The sequence below is a fragment of the Balaenoptera borealis genome, assembly GCF_965194805.1.
Source record: "Balaenoptera borealis genome assembly, chromosome: 15".
NCBI lineage: Eukaryota > Metazoa > Chordata > Mammalia > Artiodactyla > Balaenopteridae > Balaenoptera > Balaenoptera borealis.
Window position 1 is genome coordinate 32,137,029 of NC_138871.1, and position 24,655 is coordinate 32,161,683.

General features: G+C 38.9%; 2 protein-coding genes and 1 long non-coding RNA gene across 7 annotated transcripts in view; 1 reads left to right on the forward strand and 2 right to left on the reverse strand.

Moving 5' to 3' along the window:
• Positions 1-134: 134 nt before the first annotated feature.
• Positions 135-8,023, forward strand: LOC309611680. The gene is made up of 3 exons (XR_014234668.1): positions 135-203; positions 974-1,097; positions 1,786-8,023. It is a non-coding gene; the product is annotated as an uncharacterized lncRNA (long non-coding RNA).
• Positions 728-17,582, reverse strand: SNRNP27 (small nuclear ribonucleoprotein U4/U6.U5 subunit 27). 4 transcript variants are annotated; one of them, XM_082356439.1, is made up of 6 exons: positions 17,424-17,582; positions 16,304-16,424; positions 15,223-15,335; positions 14,031-14,110; positions 10,559-10,623; positions 9,193-9,592 (listed from the first exon to the last, which is right to left on the reverse strand). In XM_082356439.1, the coding sequence occupies exons 1-6, from the start codon at positions 17,455-17,457 to the stop codon at positions 9,538-9,540; spliced, it is 468 nt and encodes a 155-aa protein (XP_082212565.1). In that variant the 5' UTR covers positions 17,458-17,582; the 3' UTR covers positions 9,193-9,537. The 4 variants fall into 4 exon arrangements, with proteins under 4 accessions (XP_082212563.1, XP_082212565.1, XP_082212564.1 ...); XM_082356436.1 differs by lacking the exon at positions 9,193-9,592 and adding an exon at positions 9,611-10,132; XM_082356437.1 differs by lacking the exons at positions 9,193-9,592; positions 10,559-10,623 and adding an exon at positions 728-1,066.
• A 3,827-nt stretch (positions 17,583-21,409) lies between these two features.
• The window catches only part of GMCL1 (germ cell-less 1, spermatogenesis associated), a 57,060-nt gene continuing 53,814 nt past the window's right edge, over positions 21,410-24,655 (reverse strand). For both annotated transcript variants that reach the window (XM_082356374.1, XM_082356373.1), the window contains one exon: positions 21,410-23,511. In XM_082356374.1, coding sequence (XP_082212500.1) covers positions 23,502-23,511 — 10 coding nt within the window. In that variant the 3' untranslated portion in view covers positions 21,410-23,501. The remainder of the gene's footprint in view (positions 23,512-24,655) is intronic.

Sequence of the window (24,655 nt, forward strand, 5' to 3'; positions counted from 1 at the left end):
GTCTCCGGGGAAAAGTTCCGGGGACCTGCTGGGCGTCCCTCGAGTGGAAGCTGGCACCGCGCGTCACCTGGGCGCTCTGCCCCGCTCGGGTTCGGGGCTGGATCCCTGGGCCTGCCGGCCGAGACCCGGAGGTTACAGGCTTCCCGAGGTCGAGGGCCCAGCCGCGAAATCTCTCCGAAGGGAGAGCGGCAGACAGCCCGACGGTAGGGCAGTGGGCCTGGGGCTCCGGCGAGCGCCACGTGGCTGAGGGGCTCGGGGAAAAGCCTGTCTCCTGTCCAGTGTTCGCCGCCCAGCGTTTTTTTTCTCTCCTCAGAAAGCGCTGGAACAGGGAGGCTGTATACAGCGCTGAGCTCTCCAAAGGCACTACCCCCGCCCCAAGTGCTGGCTAATTACTCCCTCATGCGACTGGGTTTTAAAAGCTCAGAAACTTCCTGTACCTACAGATTGGCGTTGAATTCTGAGATTCTTTGACATAAATCTCTTTCGGCGTCTTTCCTTCCCTTTTAATTCTAGAGGAGAACACTCAAAAAGAATCCTTCCTTTTCAAGACGGCTATGAATGGTGTTTGTGTGGTACCAATATAAATGTACACAGACAGAACTAAAAACTTTATTTAGGAATGGTTCCCTAAGCTATCTCAAGACCCAAGTTACACTGTTAATATACTGACATCTCCATTTTAAGAAACGGAAATAAAACTCTTGGTAAATTGAGAATCCTGAATATAGAAATGAGTAAAGCATGAACATATTTAACAAAGCTTTTTAGAAAAGTTTATTGTTGCCAATATGTGAAAACAATAGCCTGTCAGGTAACTTACCTACATTATTGCTAATCCTCAATATAACCCCATTAGATAGGTTAATTATCTACATTTTGCACATGAGGAAACTGATGCCCAAGAAGCTAAATGACTTTCCTAGACATCCATTCAGCCAGAAATGGAAACTGAACCTAGATCTGTTTCACTCAGAGCCCATGGTGTCAATGCTCCAGTTGGTAGCTGTTCTAAAAACAAGACAAGAGACGGATTTCCATATGAGTCACAAACACTGACACTCAAACACTGGGGAAAAAGAAAGAAAAACATTACGATGGTAAGTTTTAAAATGTGTCCTTTTTAATGGGTGACAAATCCATTAAAATGAAATAAACTCAACAGAATTAATACGTAGAATAAATGCAGTAAACCAGGCCTGACATACAGAACACATATTTTCTGGTTTTAATGGTTAATTGGATCTAAAAGGCGATTCTTTATGAAAACTAATAAATATTCACCTTTACCACTGAAGATAAAGGTTTTCAAGAAAGCACAAAAAAGCTAGAAGAATGGGGATATAAGTTTTAAAGAGTATGTTTTAACTGCAAGTTATCTGTAAAACAAATTTGAAAATCATAGTGAAATGAATACAATTCTAAAGTGCCCAAACTGACAGTAAAAACACTTTGATTTCATTACCTTAATTTTGGATTTTGTATACTTCTATATTTTCTCTTTGATTTTATTATGAACACTCAGAATCTCTTTATTCTTTCCCTTACCCTCAACTCTTTTTTTAAAACCCAGTCTTATTTCAAAGTCATGATCCTTCCCCTAGAATTGCCCTGATTGAAAATCACACTTATAAAAAATTTAAAAAGGAAAAAAGTTTGAAATCTGAGATATAGCAGGGAACCATTTAAACACCAACAGGTCTATCTTAAACTCCAAACAAAAATACTAAGTTATATAACAATCAGAGAATTAGACTAAAGAATGGACCCCTTTCTGTTCCTTGGCAGTGGTGGAAGACATGATCAGTAAGCCAGCAATACCAACCAGGAATTAGTATCATGAAGAACTCCAAAGGGCATTTGGTGCCATCTACTGGACATCAAGCAGTAAGTATAAAACAAAGGGTTTTTTCTTGTTTTTCTGGAAATTATTTTACACAAATACATTACAATGACCAGTTAAATAAGATAATCCGAAAGTACAGATTTTGAAAAAAGAAATGTAATCCTAAAACAAAGTAGAAGCGGTGACTCCCAGCATCTAGCACTTCAAAGGCATTACATAAGCACTGACAGATTGATAGGCACAACCCCCAAAATAAGAATTCAAAATTCCAGAATGTTTGAACCTGAATTTTATGACCAGAATTTTGAATAAAAAGCTATCTGTAATAAGATAAACATAGACTGACAATGGTTTATATCTTTGATCAGGCATCAAGCTAAACTAATAGAACTGGGGAGTAAAAGAAAATATTGAAAATGGGAACCACAAAAGATTATACTTGTCAGATAATCTTTACTACATATTTTAGAAAGCCGCAGTTTCCTTCCTCTGAGGGGTTTATATTCCAGGTGGGTATAGGACAGTATGTAAACGCCGGTGCTGAGGGGAAGGTTCATTAAATGCAACGGGAGCTCTGCCAGAGAGGTGCCTTTCAGTGAGTACCTCAGAGTGGCAGGGAAGACAACTGTTGGTATTATAATCCTTAACTGTCTAAAAACTTGCAAAACTGCTGAATTAAAAAACACTATTTATAACTGAGTTTGACATAGTTAACCACTATGACATTAAAATGAATTCTGTTTTATAAGTTTTTGAGGAATTGATTTTATTCTTCTAAGTGTAAAAATCAGAACTGTAATTTTCTGCTTTAATATCAGTCCTTTTCTTTGTGGCTACTTTGGACACTCCAATATCATGATACCCAATATCACAAAATTAAAATTTAAAAACACTGCTTTGCAAAAGTTAGTTATTCCACAAATATTTGCTACTTTAAAAATAGAGCAATGGCTAGACAGGGGTACATACATTACACTGAACACTATGTAGCAGTTAAAAAAAGGTAGAGGTACATATGTTGGCATGGAAACATCCCCAAGGCAGTGCTGAGTAAATAAGTTGTAAAATGATCCCTAAAGCATATTATTTGTGTTAAAAAAAAAGAGGCCGAACTGTGTATTTTCCTCATTTCCAACACTAACTCTGTTACATACATACATGCATAAGATTTGGAAGGAAACACCACAAAGGTTTCACAGTGAACCAGGGCTGTGCGAAACAGACCTAGCTGTCAATGTTTTAAAATTTTTATAGGAAAAATGTGTTCATTTATGAGTTGGGTAACTAAAGGTTAACTTAGATACCAAGGGAAGTGGAGTGAAGTAAGTCAGACAGAGAAAGACAAATATCATATGGTATCGCTTATGTGTGGAATCAAATGAACCTATTTATAAAACAGAAATAGAGTCACAGATGTAGAAAACTAACTTATGGTTACCAAGGGGGAAAGGGGGGAGGGATAAACTGGGAGATGGGGATTGACATATACACACTACTACATATAAAACAGATAACTAATAAGAACCTACTGTATAGCCCAGGGAACTCTACTCAGTACTCTGTAATGACCTATATGGGAATAGAATCTAAAAAAGAGTGGATATATGTATATGTATAACTGATTCACTTTGCTGTACAGCAGAAACTAACACAACATTGTAAATCAACTATACTCCAATAAAAATTAATTTAAAAAAAACACCAAGGGGAGTGGTTAAGTGAAAAAAGTTTACTGAACTACATTCATGAATTCAACAGATATTTATTGAGTGCTTTACTGTGTGCCAGGCACTGTGTGGTGCTGGGGCTACAGCAGCAAACAAGACAGAAGCCCTGCTTCTGAAAGTTCAAAGTCTAGTGGAAGAACCAGACAGTAATAGATGAATATAGAGTGTGTCAGGCCGTGATAAGCTATAAGGAAAAGGAAACTTTGCAGAGCATGTGGAGAAACTGGAACCCTCATACATTGCTGGTGGGAATGTAAAATAAGGCCGTTGCTTTGGAAAACAGTTTACAGTGCCTCAAAAAGTTAAACATAGAGTTACTGTATGACCCAGCAGTGCCTCTCCTAGTTATATACCCAAGAGAGTTGAAAACATATGTTCATACAAAAACTTGTATATGAATGTTCATAGCAGCATTATTTGTAATAGCCAAGAAGTGGAACAACCCAAATACCCATCAACTGATGACTTATAAATAAAAATGTGGGGACTTCCCTGTGGCGCAGTGGTTAAGAATCCGCCCGCCAATGTAGGGGACACGGGTTCGAGCCCTGGTCCAGGAAGATCCCATATGCCATGGAGCAACTAAGCCCACGTGCCACAACTACTGAGCCGGAGCACCTAGAGCCCATGCTCCGCAACAAGAGAAGCCACCGCAACGAGAAGCCGGAGCACCACAACAAAGAGTAGCCCCCGCTCGCCGCAACTAGAGAAAGCCCGCGCACAGCAATGAAGACCCAACGCAGCCAAAATAAATAAAATAATTTTAACAAAAGTGGTATATCCCCAGAACAGAATATTATAAGCCATAAAAAGGGATGAAGTACTGATATATGCTACAACATAAATGAACCTTGAAAACATTATGCTACGTAAAAGCAGCACAATAGGTGCTAGACACAAAAGGTCACGAATTGTGTGACTCCATCCATTTGAAATATCCATTTAAATGAAAACGTCCAGAATAGGCACACCTTTAGAGACAGAAGGTACATTTAGTGGTTTCTGGGGTGGAGGGTAGAGGTGGATGGGGAGGGATGAGGAGTGACTTTAATGAGTATGGGGTTTCTTTTGGGGATGAGAAAAATATTTTAGAATTAGATAGTGGTAATAAATACTTAACTCTGTAAATATACTAAAACCACTGTAATGGTATACTTTATTTATTTATTTATTTATTTTTGGCTGTGCCACACGCAGCTTGCAGGATCTTAGTTCCTTGACCAGGGACTGAACCTGTGCCCCCTGCAGTGGAAGCTCAGAGTCCTAATCACTGGACTGCCGGGGAATTCCCTGAAATGATATACTTCTAAAGGGTGAATTTTATCTCAAGTTTTAAAATGCTAAATAAAAAGAGTAAAACGGGGTCAAGGGATAGAGAGGGAAGGGGAAGCTACTATGTTGGACAAGGTGGTTAGGAATGAACTTATTTTGAGCAGTGACCTGAACAACATAACCATGCAAATCTACTAACCATGTAAATCTGAGAGGTAGGGGGAGGGGGAGGAGGAACATTCCGGGAAGAAAAGCAAGTTGGAAGACTCTTCAGGTAGATGCATACCTGTTCTCAAGGAACAGCAAGGAGGCTAGCAGCGTGGCTGAGTGCAGTAGCAAGGGTGAGGCTGCAGGAAGCCAGGTTCCAAACTATACAGACGTGTAGACCACAGTAAGGATTGGTCTTCACTCTAAATGACAGAAAACCACCAGAACCAGGAGCAATGTGATCAGATGTACATTTTAAAAGGTTCACTCTGCTGCTAGGTGGAGAATAAACTGAGGCAGAAGGGAAGGAAGGAAACCTATTAGGGGGTTACTGTAGTAGTCCAAGCAAGAGAGATGGCTTCTGTTAGTATAGATGGTGAAAAGTAGTCAGATTCAGTGTACATCAAATCACAACATACACTTTCAATATCTTAAAATTGTGTGTCAATTATATCACAATATATCTGGGGAAAATAGTGGTTGGATTCAAAATATACTCTGATGTTAGAGCCAAAAGGATTTCTAATGAATCAAATGTGGGGCACAGGAGAAAGAGAGGAGGTCAAGGATGACCCCCTAAGGATTTTGCTCTGAGCAAAGGTGTAAGTGGAGAGGCCACTTGCTGAGATGGGGAAGCCTCTGAGAAGAAGACTGGGGAGGGAAATGAGAATTCAATTCATCTTAAATTTGAGCTGCCTAATAATCCAAGTGCATATACAAGCCTGGAATTCAGTAAAATGGTCAGGCTAGAAGTATAAATTTGAGAGCCATGGCGGAAGACGTTTGAAGCTATGTGGATGGATGACTTAACAGAGGGAGATTGAAGAGTCCATGGATTGGGCCCTGGGACACTCTTAGCATTTAGATACTTAGAAGATTTGGCAAAACTTATGTCTTCTGAGAGGCAGTAGCCTGTTAGAGGAAGACAAGGATGCTCCTTTTTTCTTATTCTTACAGAATCAGATGACCTGATGGATAAAAGTTCCTTCAAACCAAGACTTCTATTAAGATCAGAGGTGTCTTATCTCTGGATCTTTAAAAATTTCCTCCTGTTCCATTTCTTTGGTGTTAGCTCACGGAGAGTGAACCTATTGACCTACCGGGTATTCTCAGATTATTTCTTTACAAAGTATGCTACCTTGAGGATCTCAAGTCAAATCTCTACTAAAACCATACTAACATGACAATCCAAAAACCTATCATCTGATTTTGGGCATATTATTTCATCCCAGAAGTTTTAGCTTCCCAATAAGACAACAATTGGATCTCATTTCTTTAGATGTGCAAAAATGTGGTCAGAAAGTCCTTGTCATAACTTACAGATAGACAGTATTTTGGAGGGTGGGGGTATGGGATTCTATTTAGCTTACCTGGCAAAAAGTCTAAGCAAAATAATCCACCTGCTCGGGGTAGTGACACTTGTGCAATGGGTACTACAAGTTGTGCAGCTGATGCAGCACATTTAAATATTTAAGTACTGAAGGCAGTATAAACATTAATCATTTCTGCCTCTAGGTCTGAATAGCCTCAGGTTTCTCATCTGGGAATGGAGATAATAGTACCTGCTCTATCTGAAAAGGATTAAATGAACCAAGGTGCTCTGTACACTGTATTATGCAATGCAGTCATACTACTATTATTTTCTTTACAGGGAACTAATTTGCCAGGAAAGCTTTTAGAGACCCACAATAGGTGGTCACATTTCAGATGCAGTATGGATTTAAAATCCAGCTAGACACTTGTAAAATCATGTACATATAAGAATAGTAATTACATCATTTAAAAAAAATAAATTTATTTATTCGTTTATTTTTGTCTGCATTGGGTCTTTGTTGTGGTGCACGGGCTTCTCATTGCGGTGGCTTCTCTTGGCGTGAAGCACAGGCTCTAGGCACACGGGTTTCAGTAGTTGTGGCATGCAGGCTCAGTAGTTGTGGCTTGTGGGCTCTACAGCACAGGCGCAGTAGTTGTGGCGCACGGGCTTAGTTGCTCCGCGGCATGTGGGATCCTCCAGGACCAGGGCTCGAACCCGTGTCCCCTGCACTGGCAGGCGGATTCTTAACCACTGCGCCACCAGGGAAGTCCCCACATCATTTTTTTTTTAATACCAAAAGATAAGAAACAACTTGAACATCCAATTATAGTCCATACTACAACGAACTATAATTGCTGCCCTTAAAAAAAAAGGGGCAATATAAGAAACAATCTTAAGATGTAGTAGTAAATGAAAAAACAATAGGTGCAAAATAGTGTGTAGAGTTTGCTTAAATTTGAGTAATAAGATACATATATTATATGCTTGTGTATACATGGAATATCTCTGAAAGGATACACAATTAGCTCATCCCTATATACCCTTTGTGCTGTCTAAATTGTGTTCCATGTGTTTATATTACTTACTCAAAAAAAATACAACACAAAATTTAAAATCTAGCCACAAAGCTTCAAATATCACTGAGATATGAAACAGAATAGGCAATAGTCATTATCTTCAATATAAAAAGAGCTTCCTTCAAATAAGAAAAAGAAAAGCTTGTCAAAAGACAAATGGAGCCAAGGTCTGGAATTAGTATTACACAAAAGAAATATACATGGCTAACACATTCTTAAAATGTTCACCTTCCTTAGAAATTAAACAAAACCAAATGCCATTATTTTAACCTTCCGAGTGGAAACTTAAGAAAAAAATACACTCAATACTGGTACATGTATATGAAATGGAAATGCTCATACTTCACTGGTGAGGGCCACGGGGCAACTAAGCCCGTGTGCCACAACTACAGAGCCCACATGCTCTGGAGCCGGTGAGCCACAACTAGAGAGAAGCCCACGCACCACAACTAGAGAGCAGCCTGTGCACTGCAACGAAAGATCCTGCGTGCCACAACTAAGACCAGATGCAGCCAAAAAATAAAAATAAAAATTAAAAAAAAAAAGCCTTAAAACATGCACACAAAGGGTAAAACATGCACCCTTTATCTCACCCAGCAATGCCACCTCCAAGAATGAAACATGAGGAAATAAGGCAACAAGTACAAAAAGATACGTGTAACAGGGATACCACTCACAGGTGTTGTGTTTTGTTTTGGTTTGGTTTTTTTTTGGCTGCACTGCATGGCATGGGCATGTGGGATCTTAGTTCCCCGACCAGGGATGCAACCTGCGCCCCCTGCATTGGAAGGCAGAGTCTTAACCACTGGACTGCTGGGGATGTCCTGGTGTTGTATTTTGTTTTTTTTTTAACCCCTAAATAATCTACTCACAGCTTTAATTATAACAGCAAATCATGGGAGGGAAGGCAATGTTCACCAATAAAGGATTAATTAATAAATTATGGTATCAATATAACCAAGTAGCTACTAAAAGCTAAGTTTCCAAAGAATTTATAAGAGCATTTAAAAAAATGTTCACAGTATGGGCTTCCCTGGTGGCGCAGTGGTTAAGAACCTGCCTGCTAATGCAGGGGACACGGGTTCGAGCCCTGGTCTGGGAAGATCCCACATGCCATGGAGCAACTAAGCCCATGTGCCACAACTACTGAGCCTGCGCTCTAGAGCCCACGAGCCACGACTACTGAAGCCCGCGCGCCTAGAGCCCATGCTCTGCAACAAGAGAAGCCACTGCAATAAGAAGCCCACGCACTGCAACAAAGAGTAGCCCCAGCTCGCCGCAACTGGAGATAGCCCACGTGCAGCGACAAAAACCCAACACAGCCAAAAAAAAAAAGTTCACAGTACATGGGAGTATAAGGATTAGTAAAAGAGAGCAGCATAAACATTCTGATCTCTTTGGGTAGGGGCAAGAAATACATACCCATAGGAGCCTGGAAACACATATACCAAAATATTAATATTCTGGTGGTAGATTATTGGCTGATTTTTGGCTATTTTCCCCTACTTTCTGATTTCTCCCAAGTTTTTTTTTTTTTAATTTTTAAAATAATAAGCATGTATTGCTTTTCTGTTGGGGAAAAAATGGTATTTGGGGGGGAAAAACACAGAAGATACAAAAATCCAGTTATACTTTTTCATTCTTCTAATTTTTAAACTATAAAGAATCATGATACCTAAATCTATGTATGAAAAAAGAAAATGTGTAGGGAGATTCTTTTACCTAGTAATAAAAGTATCAAATACAAAAGGGTAGAAGTATTGCTTTATTTGAGAAACTTACTTCCAAATTACTCTTATGTGTTTTAAAAAGTCATAAAGAACATCCAAGAAGACATACACAGTTTCCATAGGAATAAGGACAAAAAAATGGGGTTGATGATTGCCCCAAATGAAATTTCCTAAAGGAAAAAAATGTAATATTTAACCTTTTTCTGAGGCAGGGTAAGTGAACTACACACATCATAAATAAAACTTTCTTACTTTACAAGGAGGAGGGACTGTGATCCTATTTTTGATGCATATTAAATACAAAATACAAAATCCACTGTTCTGATCAAGATGAGGGGAAAAAAATCATTCTTCAATATTTCAATTCTCATGCAATAAAATCCAAAGGTCTGTTGAATCCACCTTTTCGATTCATGTACTGCCTATGATGAGAAAATTTATTGTTATTAAAAAAATTCTGGATTCGTCTTATAAAAGAAGTAATCACTTGCTTCAGAAATTAAACCTATAAACCATTTTTAAAATGGCAAAGTCTGGGGCAAGAAGTATTCAAAGTTAAAATCCAAATAGAGGTACGGAAATATACTTTCAATATTATTTGGGAAGATTCTACAGACTTTAAAAAAATCAACTGAAAATCCATATTTATTTTAGGTAACACTAAACACCTAGCTAGTTTAAGGAAATAGAGAAGAGTTTCAAAATACATACCCATCAAGCAAATCTGATTTCACACTGTACTAGTTCTCCCCTTAAGACCTTAATTGAAGGTAACTTTACAATGGACTGTTGATGATTCTGGTACTTTAACTCACAGCAGTCTCAAATCACACTATTCATATTCTAAATTAATTGGAATATTAGTCTTTTATCAGTGATAAATGTAGAGAGAAAGGCAATGTTTGAAGATGTCTTGACTTTTCCATTCATTCAGTGAGATTTCAAGTATGGATTGGTTTGTTCTGTGGTATTAATAAAATATACCTATATTTAACAGAAGGATATTTACAGTTGAAATACTTATACAATCAACTTAGATAAATAATTCAGGAGGAATCTATTTTAAAACCTATAATTATAATGAAATTAAAGCCTAAAGACTTGAGACTATGTTATTTTGAAGAAAGAACTACTTAGAGCCCTAAAATATTTAAGCCAACTACCCTTCTTTATAATAGTTACTAGTTCACATGTAAATGTGAAACTATTTTAACATACAAGAATACAAACAAGGAAGATTAAAACAAGGGACAATATGGAAACTATTAAAGTAAGGGACTGTTTGGAAAACTGCTACATTTCCTACAAACATCATTATCCCATAAAAAATTCTTTCCCAAGCATATAATTTATATTAGTTCAAACATAATAATGGCAGCTATGCATACCTATACTTCCTCTTCTGAGACACATTTATGGCATAGGCATTTACAGAGCCATCCACCTTTTTCCCCTGGAGAAAAGCAAGAAACAAAAACCAAAAAACAAAACACACACACAAACAAACGAGCAAACAACACACCAGAGAAAGAACATATTATACGCCTTGATCAAAGAGCTGCATCCCACAGACCCTCTTTAATGGCAAGATTCATTTAAGCATGAGGTAGTCCAATGAGTGAAAGAATTTTCAGATCCTGATGATATCCCATGACCTCCCAAGCATTATAACTCTGTTCACATTTTTTATAGTCACACATAAGCAAATAAACCAATATTCAAACCAACAAACACTCGTGGTATATGTATTATGTGCAAGACATACAGGGAAATTGGGTAGCAGAGCCTCACCTTTTCTGGTCAAAGAATTCTTAAAAACCAAATACAACTTATGGATATTTTCTCTAGAAAAATCCATTCACAAAAATTTAACTTATGACCTTAACTGATGGCATTCTCAAATCAGTCACCATTCCTATCTAAATCCCATTCCTTACATAGGCCTTGAAATTTTGATTTTTAAATCAACAATCAGAATAACAGATGCTAATGTTGTATCACTTGTATCTCGGACTTTTTTTTTTTTCAGTAATTCCTTTATGGGTCTTTTGATTCAACCTGTTCCACTTTCTGTTCCTCATGCCTGAATTGCCTTCCCAACCCCCATCCAATCTTCAACCATCTGGTTCTTATGCATCCTTCAAGGCCCAATTCAAATGATCCAGCTGCCAGGAAGCACCCTCTTCTCTAACTCCTATAGAATGTTAACTGTGCTTTCATCACAATACCCTGCATTTTCTACTCTGCTTATCATGATGTATAACATCATATACATGATGTTATTTCCCATCAGACTGCAAGCTCATATGGAGCTTGATGGAGGGATATGGGTGTGAGTGACCTTTGCATCTGTCACATCCTAGGCTACTGCACTTGCAGGTACTCAGAAAATGACTGTTAAATGTATGAACACTGCCAGTTAATGCCACCATGAGTGCACGTGCAGGCACACACACATAACCTCCCTCCCCTATTATTACTCACGGGCGTGTACCCTGTTTAGCATACTTATTAGATATCTGTGTTAGGCCAAAAAAAAGGATTCTTATCCACTGGTATGCGCAGGTGAGGTATATATTTGAAGTTGAGCTAAAACAAGTATATTTGGTCTTCCTTTTCTATTCCTGTTTTCACTGCATTTTGGGGGCTGGGGGAATACTGAGTAAATTACTGAAGGTGTATTATTTTAACCTCCCAAGAACAGGAGGTAGGCATGACTTGGAAAAAAAGTAAATGATGTTATTAACCTTTTTACTAAGTTCAATTACTAAAGGCTTTCTGATTTTTGAAAACTATTTGCACAGTTGTATATTATTAGCCCTCTTCTCATTTACATGCTGGAATAGAAAATTATCCATTAATAAGCATAACCAAACTTTGAAACTTTCTAGAATGCTAAAATGGAAGGGAAAATAAGTGACTACATTGGCATATGAAGAGGTTCCACCATAGATTAATGATGAAATATCACAAGATACACATTACTGAAAAATACAAATGAGCTGAGAGACTTTGTAACTGATAGTCATGAAGCCAACTGCATACGAATTAAATTAACATCCTTGTAGATGTCATTAAAAAAACAACTGACATCGTTTGTTCTTGTGGTACTCCATAATTTTATGGGATCTATAAATTCTCACCTAATTTCTCCTTTATACACAAACATTTAAAAGACTACATTTAAAAGTAGTGGCTCCATCTTTACATCTGATTCTCAGGAATTTCAAACATAACGTCCGGCAACAGTAAAACCAAAAGAAAAGAATTCTAACAGTGAAGGTCCTTCACTATTCTAAAAACAATAAAATTTAGTTGTCTCATTTTGGAGATATTTTTATTCACCCAATATATGTATTAATAAACCAGTTCACTTATAAAATGCTCTTTTGAATAACAAATAAGGGTTTGGTATATTCAAGAAAAAAACCTGAGACATAAACTGCATTAAATTCTAAAATGGGGTTCACATAACCATTTGTGAGAACAAGAGCGCATTCTTAATTTTCTCACCTCAAAACAGTCATGCCTCTGGTACTCCTCTTAGGTCATACACTGTCATTTAAAAAAATACATGGGAACCCCACATAATCACATCAGTTAGAAGGAAACTCTTATAGCACCTGAGATTACCCCACTCCATTCACAACTCAATGGAACACAAGATTAGGGGAAGTGGATTATTTTTGACAACTCTCCTCAAAAATTCCAACTTCAATTTGCAAAATTAAAAGGACTTAAAATTCTATAAAAGAAAGTTTTAAAAATGTATTTTCTCTCTCTCCACACACACTCTCCCTGCCTATCCTTACTAGTTTCCTCTCTCTATCCTCCCTTCTCTCTTCATTCAATTTCCTCTCTCCCTCCATCTCCCCTTTGCCGTACTTCCCTATCTCCCTATCTCTCTCCCACCTCCCTCTCTTCATCTCCCTCTCCACAATCCCTCCTGCTTTTGCCTCCCCTACTTCCTTATTCTCTCCAGTATTATGATCAGGGCTAGAGAGCATTCAAACTCCTGTCAACCCCTCTTCTGAGCTATGAGATATGCATGCAACTACGCAATGCCATCTTTATCTGGCAGCTGCGCTTCGTTCTGTTTCACAGCATTTCCCCTTCCTATAATCCTTTCTTTGGTTAACCCTATCAGCCTGACACTTCAGAGTCATCCCTGACTACTCACCTCCATCCCACCACCACTAACTCTGGTTCCTGAATGGTTCTCAATATTCCAGCCCCTCTTCTCAGTTCAGGCCTTCATCATCTTTCACTGCACAACGGCAGTTCTCTCAGCCTCCCATTTGTCCTCCATGAAGCCCCAGGCCATCATTCTAAAACACACATATAATCTGTTACTCCCTTGCTTAAAAACCACTGCTTCCTCTCATCACCTGAAGAATCAACTCTAAGTTCCTCAGCATGGCTAAGGATATCACAAGCCTTCTGCGATTTGCCTCCCACCTCTATTTCTAGCCTCATTCGTAGCCACCAGCCCACCAGCACGCTTTCACTAGTGACTGAATTTGAAATTCCCACAATACTCTATGCTCTTTAATGCCTACATGGCATTGTCATGAGCTTTTCCCTCTGCTTCAAATGATCTTCCTCCTCTTCTTTGTCTGATCACCTCTACTGGCCCTTTAAGATCTAACTCAAATATCCCAGGCAAATACTCCCTGAATTCCAGTGGCAGCTCACCACTTCCTTCTCTTTGCTTTCAAATCCCTTCACACAGATAGTTCCTGTCTTCTAACAAAAAACTTGTATCAGTGGAAGAAATTACAAGTGATAGTAAAAGAATATGGAAAAATGGGACAGATCAATTCAAATAAGAATACTTAACTGGCTACATGTTTTACTTACTTTTGTGGAGTCAAAGGAGGCAAATCCCATTAACTTCATCATTTCTATTTCTTCCTCTGTTTTGCCCTCCAAGTCTTCCTCTACAAAAGTAAGTGATAAAATTTTAAACTCTGTATCATTCTATACATATAAAAAGAGAGGTGGGGCCTCCCTGGTGGCGCAGTGGTTGAGAGTCTGCCTGACAATGCAGGGGACACGGGTTCGAGCCCTGGTCTGGGAAGATCCCACATGCCACAGAGCAGCTGGGCCCGTGAGCCACAGTTACTGAGCCTGCGCGTCTGGAGCCTGTGGTCCGCAACAAGTGAAGCCGCGGCCCGCGCACTGTGATGAAGAGTGGTCCCCGCTTGCCACAACTAGAGAAAGCCCTCACACAGAGACGAGGACCCAACACAGCCATAAATAAATAAATTAAATAAATTAAAAAAAAAAAAAAGAGAGGTGGCTTACCAGCAGAGAATATAGTAAACAATTAGCTAAAGACTTGAGTCTAATGAAAGAAACTCCTCAATTTGGATAGCATATAACTTAAGGGGCAAGGAAGGACTGCGCTCTCCATCCTCCATCGTAAGAGACTGCTTAAAAGTACATGCTTGGGGGCTTCCCTGGTGGCACAGGGGATAGGAATCTGCCTGCCAATGCAGGGGACACAGGTTCGATCCCTGGTCCAGGAGGATCCCACATGCCACGGAGCAACTAAGCCTGTGCACCACAACTGCTGAGCTGGTGCTCTAGAGCCTGCGAGCCACAACTACTGAAGCCCACGTGCCTGGAGCCTGTGCTCCGCAACAAGAGAGGCCACTGCAATGCGAAGCCCACGCACGGCAATGAAGGGTGGCCCCCACTCGGCAATGAAGACCCAACGCAGCCAAAAATAAATAAATAAATATTTAAAAAAGGACATGCTTGGAGCCTTTAGGAAGGACCACCTTTAATATCAGACAGAACACTAGTTTTGACGATATTTCCAAAATATAATATTCTCTTGTTTTTAACTGTCCTTCTTGTATCTAGAGCACCAGATAACCAGCAACTAAGGTACAATTAAAACAACATCTCAAAACTACATGCAATGAACACTATAAAAAACTTAATAGTTAAATGTTCAAAAATTATACTTTTATAATTTTATCATAACTGAAGTTATCTAAACATGGCTGTACTTTTCCTACAGTTATTTATCTAATAACATTACCAGTTATCTGACGTTCTTTGCTCTTTGTTTCTTTTGTTTCTTTCTTCTCCTCATCTCTTCTTTCTTTTAGTCGAGAAGGGGAAGGAGATGTGGATCTATGTCGTCTTGGGGACCTAAAATTTAATAAGTTAAGATGTCAGAAACAGAGACATACCCTGGCAACTTGTGTTGATGAACACAGATATACATAAGTGCCTGCAAGGTAAAGGCTGAACAAAAGCCAGAAAAGCCAGGAAAGCACCAGGAATTTGTTCTCCAAAGCAGAATGAGGACGAAGGTTCTGCCTTAGGCCCTGACTGTTAGCAAAAAATTATTTATTGTTTAATCATCAGTGACACTCAGTATAGCTAGGGCAAAAAATTTTTCTGTAAGGCAGAAAAAAGCAACGAAACAAACAAATGTGTCTGATGCTTATTAAGAATCAGAGTCCAAGGACTGCCCTGGCGGCGCAGTGGTTAAGAATCCGCCTGCCAATGCAGGGGACACGGGATCGATCCCTGGGCCAGGAAGATCCCACGTGCCATGGAGCAACTAAGCCCATGTGCCACAGCTACTGAGCCTGCACTCTAGAGCCCGTGAGCCACAACTACTGACGCCTGCGTGCCTAGAGCCGGTGCTCCGCAACAAGAGAAGCCATCACAATAAGAAGCCTGCATGCAGCAACAAAGACCAAACACGGCCAAAAATAAATAAATTAATATATAAATTTACTTAAAAAAAAAAAAAATCAGAGTCTACTTCTAACATTCTTCCAAGATCTCGCATTCTTGATTATATACTTGAATAAATTATCACCAAAAGTTAATTTAAAAAAAAGACAAAAATACAAAACACTTATTTCTTACTCTTGCTAAGCTAAGTGCTTTTCATGTATTATTTCTCATTTACTCCTCATGGCAACTCTACTATGTGGAATGTTAGCAACTCCATTTTATCAGTGGGAATGTTAGGTTTAGAATAAAGTGGGATAAAGTTCCCCTCATTTCATGAAATTATAAGTCCCTTTGTAAGTGATAACAACAGAGTCAAGCGCAGCGACTACGAAGCTGTGGTAAAACTTCTGGTTATTTTCTGCACTTACCTGGAACGTCTTCTGTGCGGGGATCGAGAGCGGCTTCTTCTCCGATCTCGCTCTCGGGACCGGGACCTTTCTCGGCGCCTGCGTTCTCTCTCTCGGGAGGTGGACCGGGACCGCCTACGCTCTAATATAAACACAAAATTGTAGAGCCGAAAATTACCTCCAACATCTACTGGATGCTGCGCCGACCAATAGTAATATAATGCGCGCCATTTCTAGATGTCACATTAAAAAAGTAAAAAAGACGCATGAAATTAATTTTAACAGTGTAGATTTAACCCAATATATCCAAACTATTAGCATTTCAACATGTGCTCATTATAAAAAAATGGACACTTTATTCTTTCTTTTTTCCGCATTAAATCAAGGAAATCCGGTGTGTATTCGACACTTAAACAGCAGTTCTCAATTCGGATTGAGAACATGTGAAGTGCTCAATAGCCCTATGTGGCTCGAGGGCTCATTTAACTTTTAAGATCAACCCTGATTAGCTGAAGGTGATAAGAACTAACGAGGGGGCAGAATCGAGGGACTACGTGACATCTCCCGATCCAAGTCCTGGCTTGTCTACCTCTCACGACCCCCTTCATGGGGCTGGGGCCAGAAGACATTACGAGGTAAACTCCCTGCACGCAAACTCCTAACCATCGATTTCCCTACTATAAACTGGGACGGAAACCCTGAGCATTTAAGAACCTGGCGGTATCACATGCTGAGTGTTACGCAGTGTGGCATCAATTCTCACTTCAGTTTTTAAAAGTAAGCAATATTACCCTCAATGTCTAATTACGGGAATTCGGACGCAGGAAGGCTGAATGACTTGCAATCGGTCACCCAGAAATTAAGGGAACCGTGGCCTGACTCTACATTCCCCAGCCACACGAACAACAAAAGTTACTGTATGAGGGTGACAAAGAGTCGGCGAAACCCCAACCTGGGAAAAAAAACTGCCTTCAAATCCGAGGGCTGAAGCGTGTAGGGCCCAGGTCTTCGTTCCCCATCCACCCCCTCTCTTCTCCTCCTGTGAAAAGGTCCCCCCTCTCCGCGGCCCTAGAACTGGGAACAAAAGGGGGGACGGGTCTTCGACAGAGCTCCAGACCCTCAGAACTGCTTCTGGACTCACCCCTCCGCGGGGACCGGCTGCGGCTGCGACCCATTCGGAGTCCTCCCCAACCTCGCGCCACCCCGGAAACGACTGTGCAACAACTTCCGGGAGGGCGGGGAAGTGAGCTTTCCCCGCAGCCTGGGAAGCGTCGAAACGAGTCGCCAGAGTTCCGGCTTCTAAGGAAGGCGGGCGGTGCTGCGCTTGCGCAGAATCACGCGGCCGCGGCCCGATGCCGCCTCTTCCGAGCTCTGAGTTTTCGTTGAGAGCAGAGTTGTCCTGTCTGCTCTTTCAACCCCCGTTTCGAGGTGGCTTCCCCATCTTCTTTGTCCACGGTGGGCGTTAACATGTGTTGCCTGATGTTATTATAGAAATGTCTGGAAAAAGCCATATATAAACCACCCTAACACAGTTCTCATTCCTCCACCCCCCGTTTTTCTTTCCGACTGTCTTGTCCACATGCATAAAATATTTCATACCAAACCAATTGTAAACATAGCATACGCAAATAGTTTTAAGTCCACCCGGGGAAGAACTAGGGTGGGTCAGCAGGCAGAGGGGGAAAGGGGAAAGAAAGCATGGTTGAGAGCTTTTCCTGAGTTTTGTGGGAGGGAATAGCAGAGGCTGGGAAGCAGGCTAAGTAGGTTTAACACTGACTAGTTTGAATAATTGCAGCGGGCCTTGGGATTTAGGGGCTGTCCAGAGCTGTTACCTGGCCCTGGGGTCATTATAGCAGAGGAAAAATGCCTTGGCTTGTGAGCTTGATAAAGGAGGTGGCAGGAAAGTACGGGCTTTTTCCCCTGGCTAGTTTGCATATGAAAGGCACACTCAGAAGGGGAGTCTTTTGCTATCTCTAGAAATTAGCTAGCCCTGGGAAGGGCAGTCTCAGCAAGGCCCCAGATGTCAAAACAGCAGAAAATGAAAGAAATAAAAATGGCATGATTAATACAATTATTCACACAAATGTTTATTGCACACCTATGTGCCAGAGAATTAATCAATGAAAAAAACAACTCTGTTCTTGAGTAGCTTGCAGTCCAGTGAGGGATACAAACAAGTAGTGTCAAGATGCATTGAGAGGGGCAGAACAAGATATTATGAATGCACGTAAAGTGGCTACCTAACTGGTTTGAGGGGAAAGCTTCTCAAGAAAAGTTTCCAGGAGGAAATGATGTCCAAACGAGACCTTAGGGATGAGTAGAAATTAACCAGGTCAAATGGGGTGACTTTTGTGGTGTGGACAGGTGGAAGAGATTGTCTGGGCAAAGGAGACTGCATATGCCAGGGCAAGAGGCAAGGGAGCAGACAGGCTAAAAGTAGAGAACTAAAGAAATGTTCTAGGCAGCAAGGAGTGAAATGTAAAGGCAAGACTAGAAGCCTTGTAAGCTATGGTAGAGTTATCCTGAGGCAAAAGCAATAGCCTTTGAAGGGCTTTGAGGACCGGAGGGAATCACATTTGAGTTTATTCAGAGAACACTTTGGGTAACTGGAGACTTGACTACAGGGGGAGAACACCTAGGGAGGATGGTACAATAATCTAGATTGGAAACTCCAGTGGCCTGTACTAGAGTGGTATCAGTAGGTAAGGTGAAAAGTGGCTGAATTTGAGAAGTAATTGATAAAACTGGAAAAACTTGATTTTTGGATGCAGAGAATGAGAGAATTATAAGATTCAACAATGACATCCAGGTTTCTGGTTTGTGAAACTGGGTAGATGGTAGCATCATTTGCTAAGGCACATAATGTTAAGTTTTGGGTAAAGACCATATGTTCAGATCTTGGACATACTAATCTGAGGTGCCATTCTGAACACCCAAAAGGAGATACCAACTAGATGTGTATCTGGAGCTTGGAAAAGAGATCTAGGCTGATTTTTTGATTCCAAAAAAAGGAATTGTCAGAATATAGATGTTCATTTGAAGCCATGAGAGTGCATGAAACCACCCTGGGGAGGCTGAGAGAAAAGGGCCTGGAGACAGCTAGAGGAAGAACCCCAAAAGGAGACTAAGGGGGAGCCAGAGAAAGAGAAGGAAAACCCATTGAGTGTGAGGTCAGAGAAGTTTTAAGAGAAGGCTGCTGTTTTTAAGGAAAACAAAGCGGTTAATTTTAAATGTTAAAAGGAATGAAAAAAAAAACAACCCACATCTAACCTAAAGGATTTAGCAACAAAGTCTTTGCTGACTCAGTTTTAGTGGAGTTGGATTGTGAATGGCTTTTGCAGTAGAGAGAGAACTTGCATAACCTTTTTTTTTTGGCTGCCCCACACGACTTGTGGGATCTTGGTTCCGCCACAAGGGGTCGAACCCAGGTCCATGGCAGTGAAAGGCAGTGAAAGTGCAGAGTCTTAACCACTGGACCACCAGGGAATTCCCTGCATAACTCTCTTGAGAAGTTTGGCTTATGCAGGGCAAAATATGGCAGTGGGTGGAGGTAAATGTAGAAGGTTTTTCAAAGATGGGAGAAACTTAAGCATGTTTAAAATATTGGTGTGAGTATAGAGGAAAAAAAAAGTAAAGTACAGAAGAGAAAGAAAAAAACCAAAGGAGTAAGTTTCCTAAAGGGACAGCCCTGAGATTGACCATAGGCAGGAAAAGAAGTGGTATATCTCTAAGTGGCTCCTCCCCCTTTAAGATGTGGGATAGAAACTGTATTCTGCTAGGGCTTCCTTATTTACTGATCAAGTTGCCTTCTCAGAATGCAGATTATCCAGCACTGTATCTGGAAGAAAAATCCTGTTTTCAATACCTGAGTTTCTCTCATTCTAATGGCCATTTTAATGGGTTTTGAGTGGAGTAGGGCCCGGGTACTGTCAACACTTGTGATCACACTTGTTTGTAATTTCCCTCCCCAACCAGACAGCAATTTTTCAGTAAAGGCAAGCTGCAATGTATGTACTTTACATAAGAATCAACATTAACCATCTGTGATTCCTGCAAATGTACTATTTTTAGCCTTGGTTAAACTTTGTTTTACCTCTTCTAGTCCTATTTTATGTAAAATCACCAGCCTTTACAAAACTGTCCTACTTTATCATTACAAATGGATGCATGTTGTTGAGTCAGTAATTTCCCCCCTAATTAGATGCAGTCTGACCACTAGTTAACAGTGATTGATGATGTTTGAGGATTTTTTGCTTTTGTATCCCTGTACCGTGTTTGGGAAGAACTGCAAACTCTGTGGTTGGGATGAAACTGTACTATGACTTTTGTTTTTTAATGTAGTCAAGTGATTTAGGTCCACATTGCTTGAAATTATGATTCAACACATCATTCTAGGTGACTGACAAGTTATCTACCATTTGCACCCCTGGCTCTATTATCCTTTCTATTCTTTACATGGGTTCATCTTTAAGGGAATATAACTCCTGACATAGTTTCAGCGTTAACAGTCCAATATTCTAGATCACCTTTGTTGGACAGAACTTTCTGCAATGATGGAAATATTCTATATCTGCACTGTCCAATACAGTAGACACTAGTTACATGTGGTTAACTAAGCACTTACAATGGGTCTAGTGTGACTGAGGAAGTAAATTTTAATAAATTTTATTTAATTTTAATTAACTTAAATTTAGATAGCCACAGTGACTCTTGGTAACCCTAATTTTGCATTTGATGTTGAAATCTGCTCATTAATGATGGCAATAAATCCTATTTAAAGACCTGAAATGCGATAAAATGTTGGCTGCTAAACACTTGGTTAAAAAGCTAATGACTACAACATTCATTTAATTTTGCCTACCTTGCTAAGTTTCAAGCCAAATTTATTTAAGAAAAAAAAAAAAAAAGGAAAGGTACACTCATATCTCTCTTTAAAAATTTAGCATGGAACTCTAGAACATTTTCTCTTAAGGACCTCTTCTTTACTGATAGCCAAGTAAAAATAATTACTAGTGGGTAAATATTGTTTTCTAGCCCTTGCAGCTTAAAAAAAGACTTGGCAAAGGTTATAAGGCAAAAGCTGACAAACACCTTCATATATAATAGTTTATATGATACCTCAGCTGACACTTTTAATACTTTATTGAAAATATTCCAATTATAAAGAATGAAAAGTATGCAAACATTAAAGTATTTGGTAAGGAAACAAAAGCAGATCTTTACTATCAATGTGAAGTACTAGCTGACAATTACCAGTTTCTCCAATGAGAACACAACCTACTTATGACTGAACAAATAATTATTTTATCTGTGAATGACATAAGCAATTTGGCCAGGAAACAAAGAACAGACAGGAACCATATGTAATTCCAATTTGATTAATTCATATAAGTGAAATGAAATAATCTTACTCACTAATATACTCAAATTTTAAGTATCTTTACTCCCAAGATTTGGAAAAATTCAATTATTCAAAGAATTCAATTTGTTTGGCATTTATATTTTTTAATATGTAAGGGTGAGGAACCTCTGATGTTACCATAAGATAGGAAAAAACAAAAGCATCTCATGAAAGAGATATAGTTATAGCCAAATACAAAAACAAGAAATGAAGCCTCAATACAGCCAAATTATTGGATTTTTTACTACAGTTCTAGGGGTGGAGATAGGGAAGGCATTTAAAAGCTTCCTTTAAATTTACCATGAGGATGAATTTTGAAAAGACAAAAGTGATTTATGAATCTATGGACATATCACTAGGGAAGAAAAACTAGCAATAAATTCTAAAAGTTAAATCTAATTGGAAAAAATCTAACTTGGAAAAAAAATTCTGGTTTCACCTAATTTTTTGTTTTTGGTCATTTTATATAATGGCTGATTCTTTTTTCCAAATGGGTATTTATTTGTACAGATACACAAAAGTAATTCCCATTTTTCTTAAAACATACTAAAAATATACATTAACCACAAAAAGTACTCACTCTGACTGGAAAGACGATGAGCATGGCTATTTTCAAAATAGCAGTAAACATAAGAAACCAACATATATAAATCATGACAAATGTACATCTCATTTTTGACAAAAATAAGTTCTATTTGTACATTAATGTTTTATTATCAGCTTCTATATGATATCCTCCGACCTTATTTACATTTACTATGAGATTTCTAATAGCATGTGTAACTCAAAGGCACTCAATTCAGAGGTTATAAAGTCCTGAGCTTAAGTAGGAAATAGGATTCCCAACTAAAATTTGAACATAAATAAAAAGATCACAGAATATGAGAATGTTTAAAGTGTAATATTTGGTACAAAAATAATCTGTGACCTAATAATAGAGTTGTACAGAATGTCAAAGAAAAGACCATGTAAGGCAAAGGAATATCCTCAGAATCCAACTGATTTTCTCCCCCATCCAAGTTCATTTGAAAGTCTGAACCTGATTTTTTTGTTGTTAAAATCCTAGGAAAGCTAAATATCAATAAAAAGCAAAATAAAATAGCACGAAAATGCTTAAGTTAAATAAAAAGTTCCTCAGTCTTCAAAACCATGAAAAAAAATTTAATGATTAAAAACATATATAGATTGGAAGAATATTTGACTAGGAGGAGGAATCATAAAGAGCAGTTGAAAAAATTAAAGGACAGCTTTAAACACACCAACTGAAACAGCATTTATAATTGGCCATTCAAATTATTCCTTTAGCATTCTTTTAGCCAAATAAAAATAAAACTTACAGATGGATAATTGAGGTTCACTAACATTAGGTAGGATCAAAGTTCAAGCTAAAAATTAACTCTATATTTGGTTGCAGAAAAATGTGAAATTTACCTACGGCAATTTTCTACTGATGCCAAATTAAAAAGCATGAGTCGACATCTTTATAACAAACGGTTTGACAGATATTTTCTTGGCTTTAAAATGTTTTTTTATATATGCATAGAAATGTAATGAGGATAAGAATAGTCTTCTGTATTATCTGAACAGTTCATAAGGCCTTTGTCACTGTTAGTCACCTTAGATGTGAATATCTGCAGGGCCATTAAATTAAAGCTGGCCAAAAAAGTTTACGAAGTGCTACTGTTTCCAACTGATGAGATCCTCAGTTTTCTGGATTTTCTGGATGATTATTTTCAGTTCTTTTTTCTGGCGATATATACAGGAAGTTACAGCAGATATATAAAGGGAAGATCAGAAGCCTGCTGTCCAAGTTCATCACTACTTGTTCCTATAAAACAAATTTGTTGCTTTAATAATAATAGTAATATTATAAAAATAAAAAAGAGAACCAAACTGTTGACCTGAGTAAACTGAAGGTTAGTATGGTGGTTAAAAGTATGCATCTGGAGTCTGAGAGTCACTGCTCAAATCTCAAAACTCCCACCCACTAGCTGTGTGACCTTGGGCAAGTCACTGACCTTATCAACTACAGCTTCCTCACTGTAAAAGGGGAAAATAAGAGTACCTACCTCATATGATTACACTAAGGATTAAATGAGACAATGCATACAGAGGGCTCACAAAGCCAGCTATATATTAAGTAATAAATAATGGTAGTAATTTTCATTACTGAAAAATTTCTATCAAGTAACTACATATTTTATGAACAGATACAGTGCACAAATACACACTTCTCATTTGGCTTCAACATCTGATGGTCTATATGTATAGCGAATACTTGGGATAAAGGTGGGGAGTCATTATTATCACCAATAAGCATGGTTCCCACTCTTGTCTAAGATTTCCCACTGTCTCTAATGCAAACATGTTATTTGTCTCTTGGAACCTAAAATAAATTATCATGTAAAATCAATTTCAGGTTCAGTTACATCAATACACATGAGAATGACCTGAAATTCCACAGAGACAGGAGTTGATACTACACCTGAGAGCGACGAATGGAACCCCCACTCACTCATGCTACAGATCTCTGGAACCCTTTACCAGCAGTATTTGGTGAACACAATAAATCCTCAGAATATAAGCAGTAGCACTGACATGAGAACTCCTACTTCCTAAATACTTGGATACTGAAATAATATGCATTAGTTTCACCTTTATACATTTTGGAGAATATACTATTAAAATACTGTTTAAATCTAGAATTTAAAATTTTTTACTGCAGCATGTGCTCCTGCAATGAAGAGGGACTAAAACTGGAACATTTGAGTGACTGACAAAGGCTCAACTGGACACAGCTTCTGTGTTGGGGGAGCAGCAAGATAAATTTGGATAAATAAGGTAGGGAATAGAAATGTGACACACACACAAACACACACAATCTCTATGTTCTCCAAAATGGGCAAAGTGGTGTTTTGTTTTGTTTTTTAAAGTTAGTGAACAAAATGGATACGATGATAGGTCAGGTGAGG

Bases quoted from the DNA above. Each gene is read 5' to 3' on its own strand.
- SNRNP27 (XM_082356436.1), bottom strand. From the start codon at position 17,457: ATGGGTCGCAGCCGCAGCCGGTCCCCGCGGAGGG. The intron at 15,336-16,303 runs GTAAGTGCAGAA...ATTAAATTTTAG, and splicing joins CCGCACAGAAGACGTTCCAG to GTCCCCAAGACGACATAGAT. The intron at 14,111-15,222 runs GTAATGTTATTA...TTACTTTTGTAG, and splicing joins CAAAGAACGTCAGATAACTG to AGGAAGACTTGGAGGGCAAA.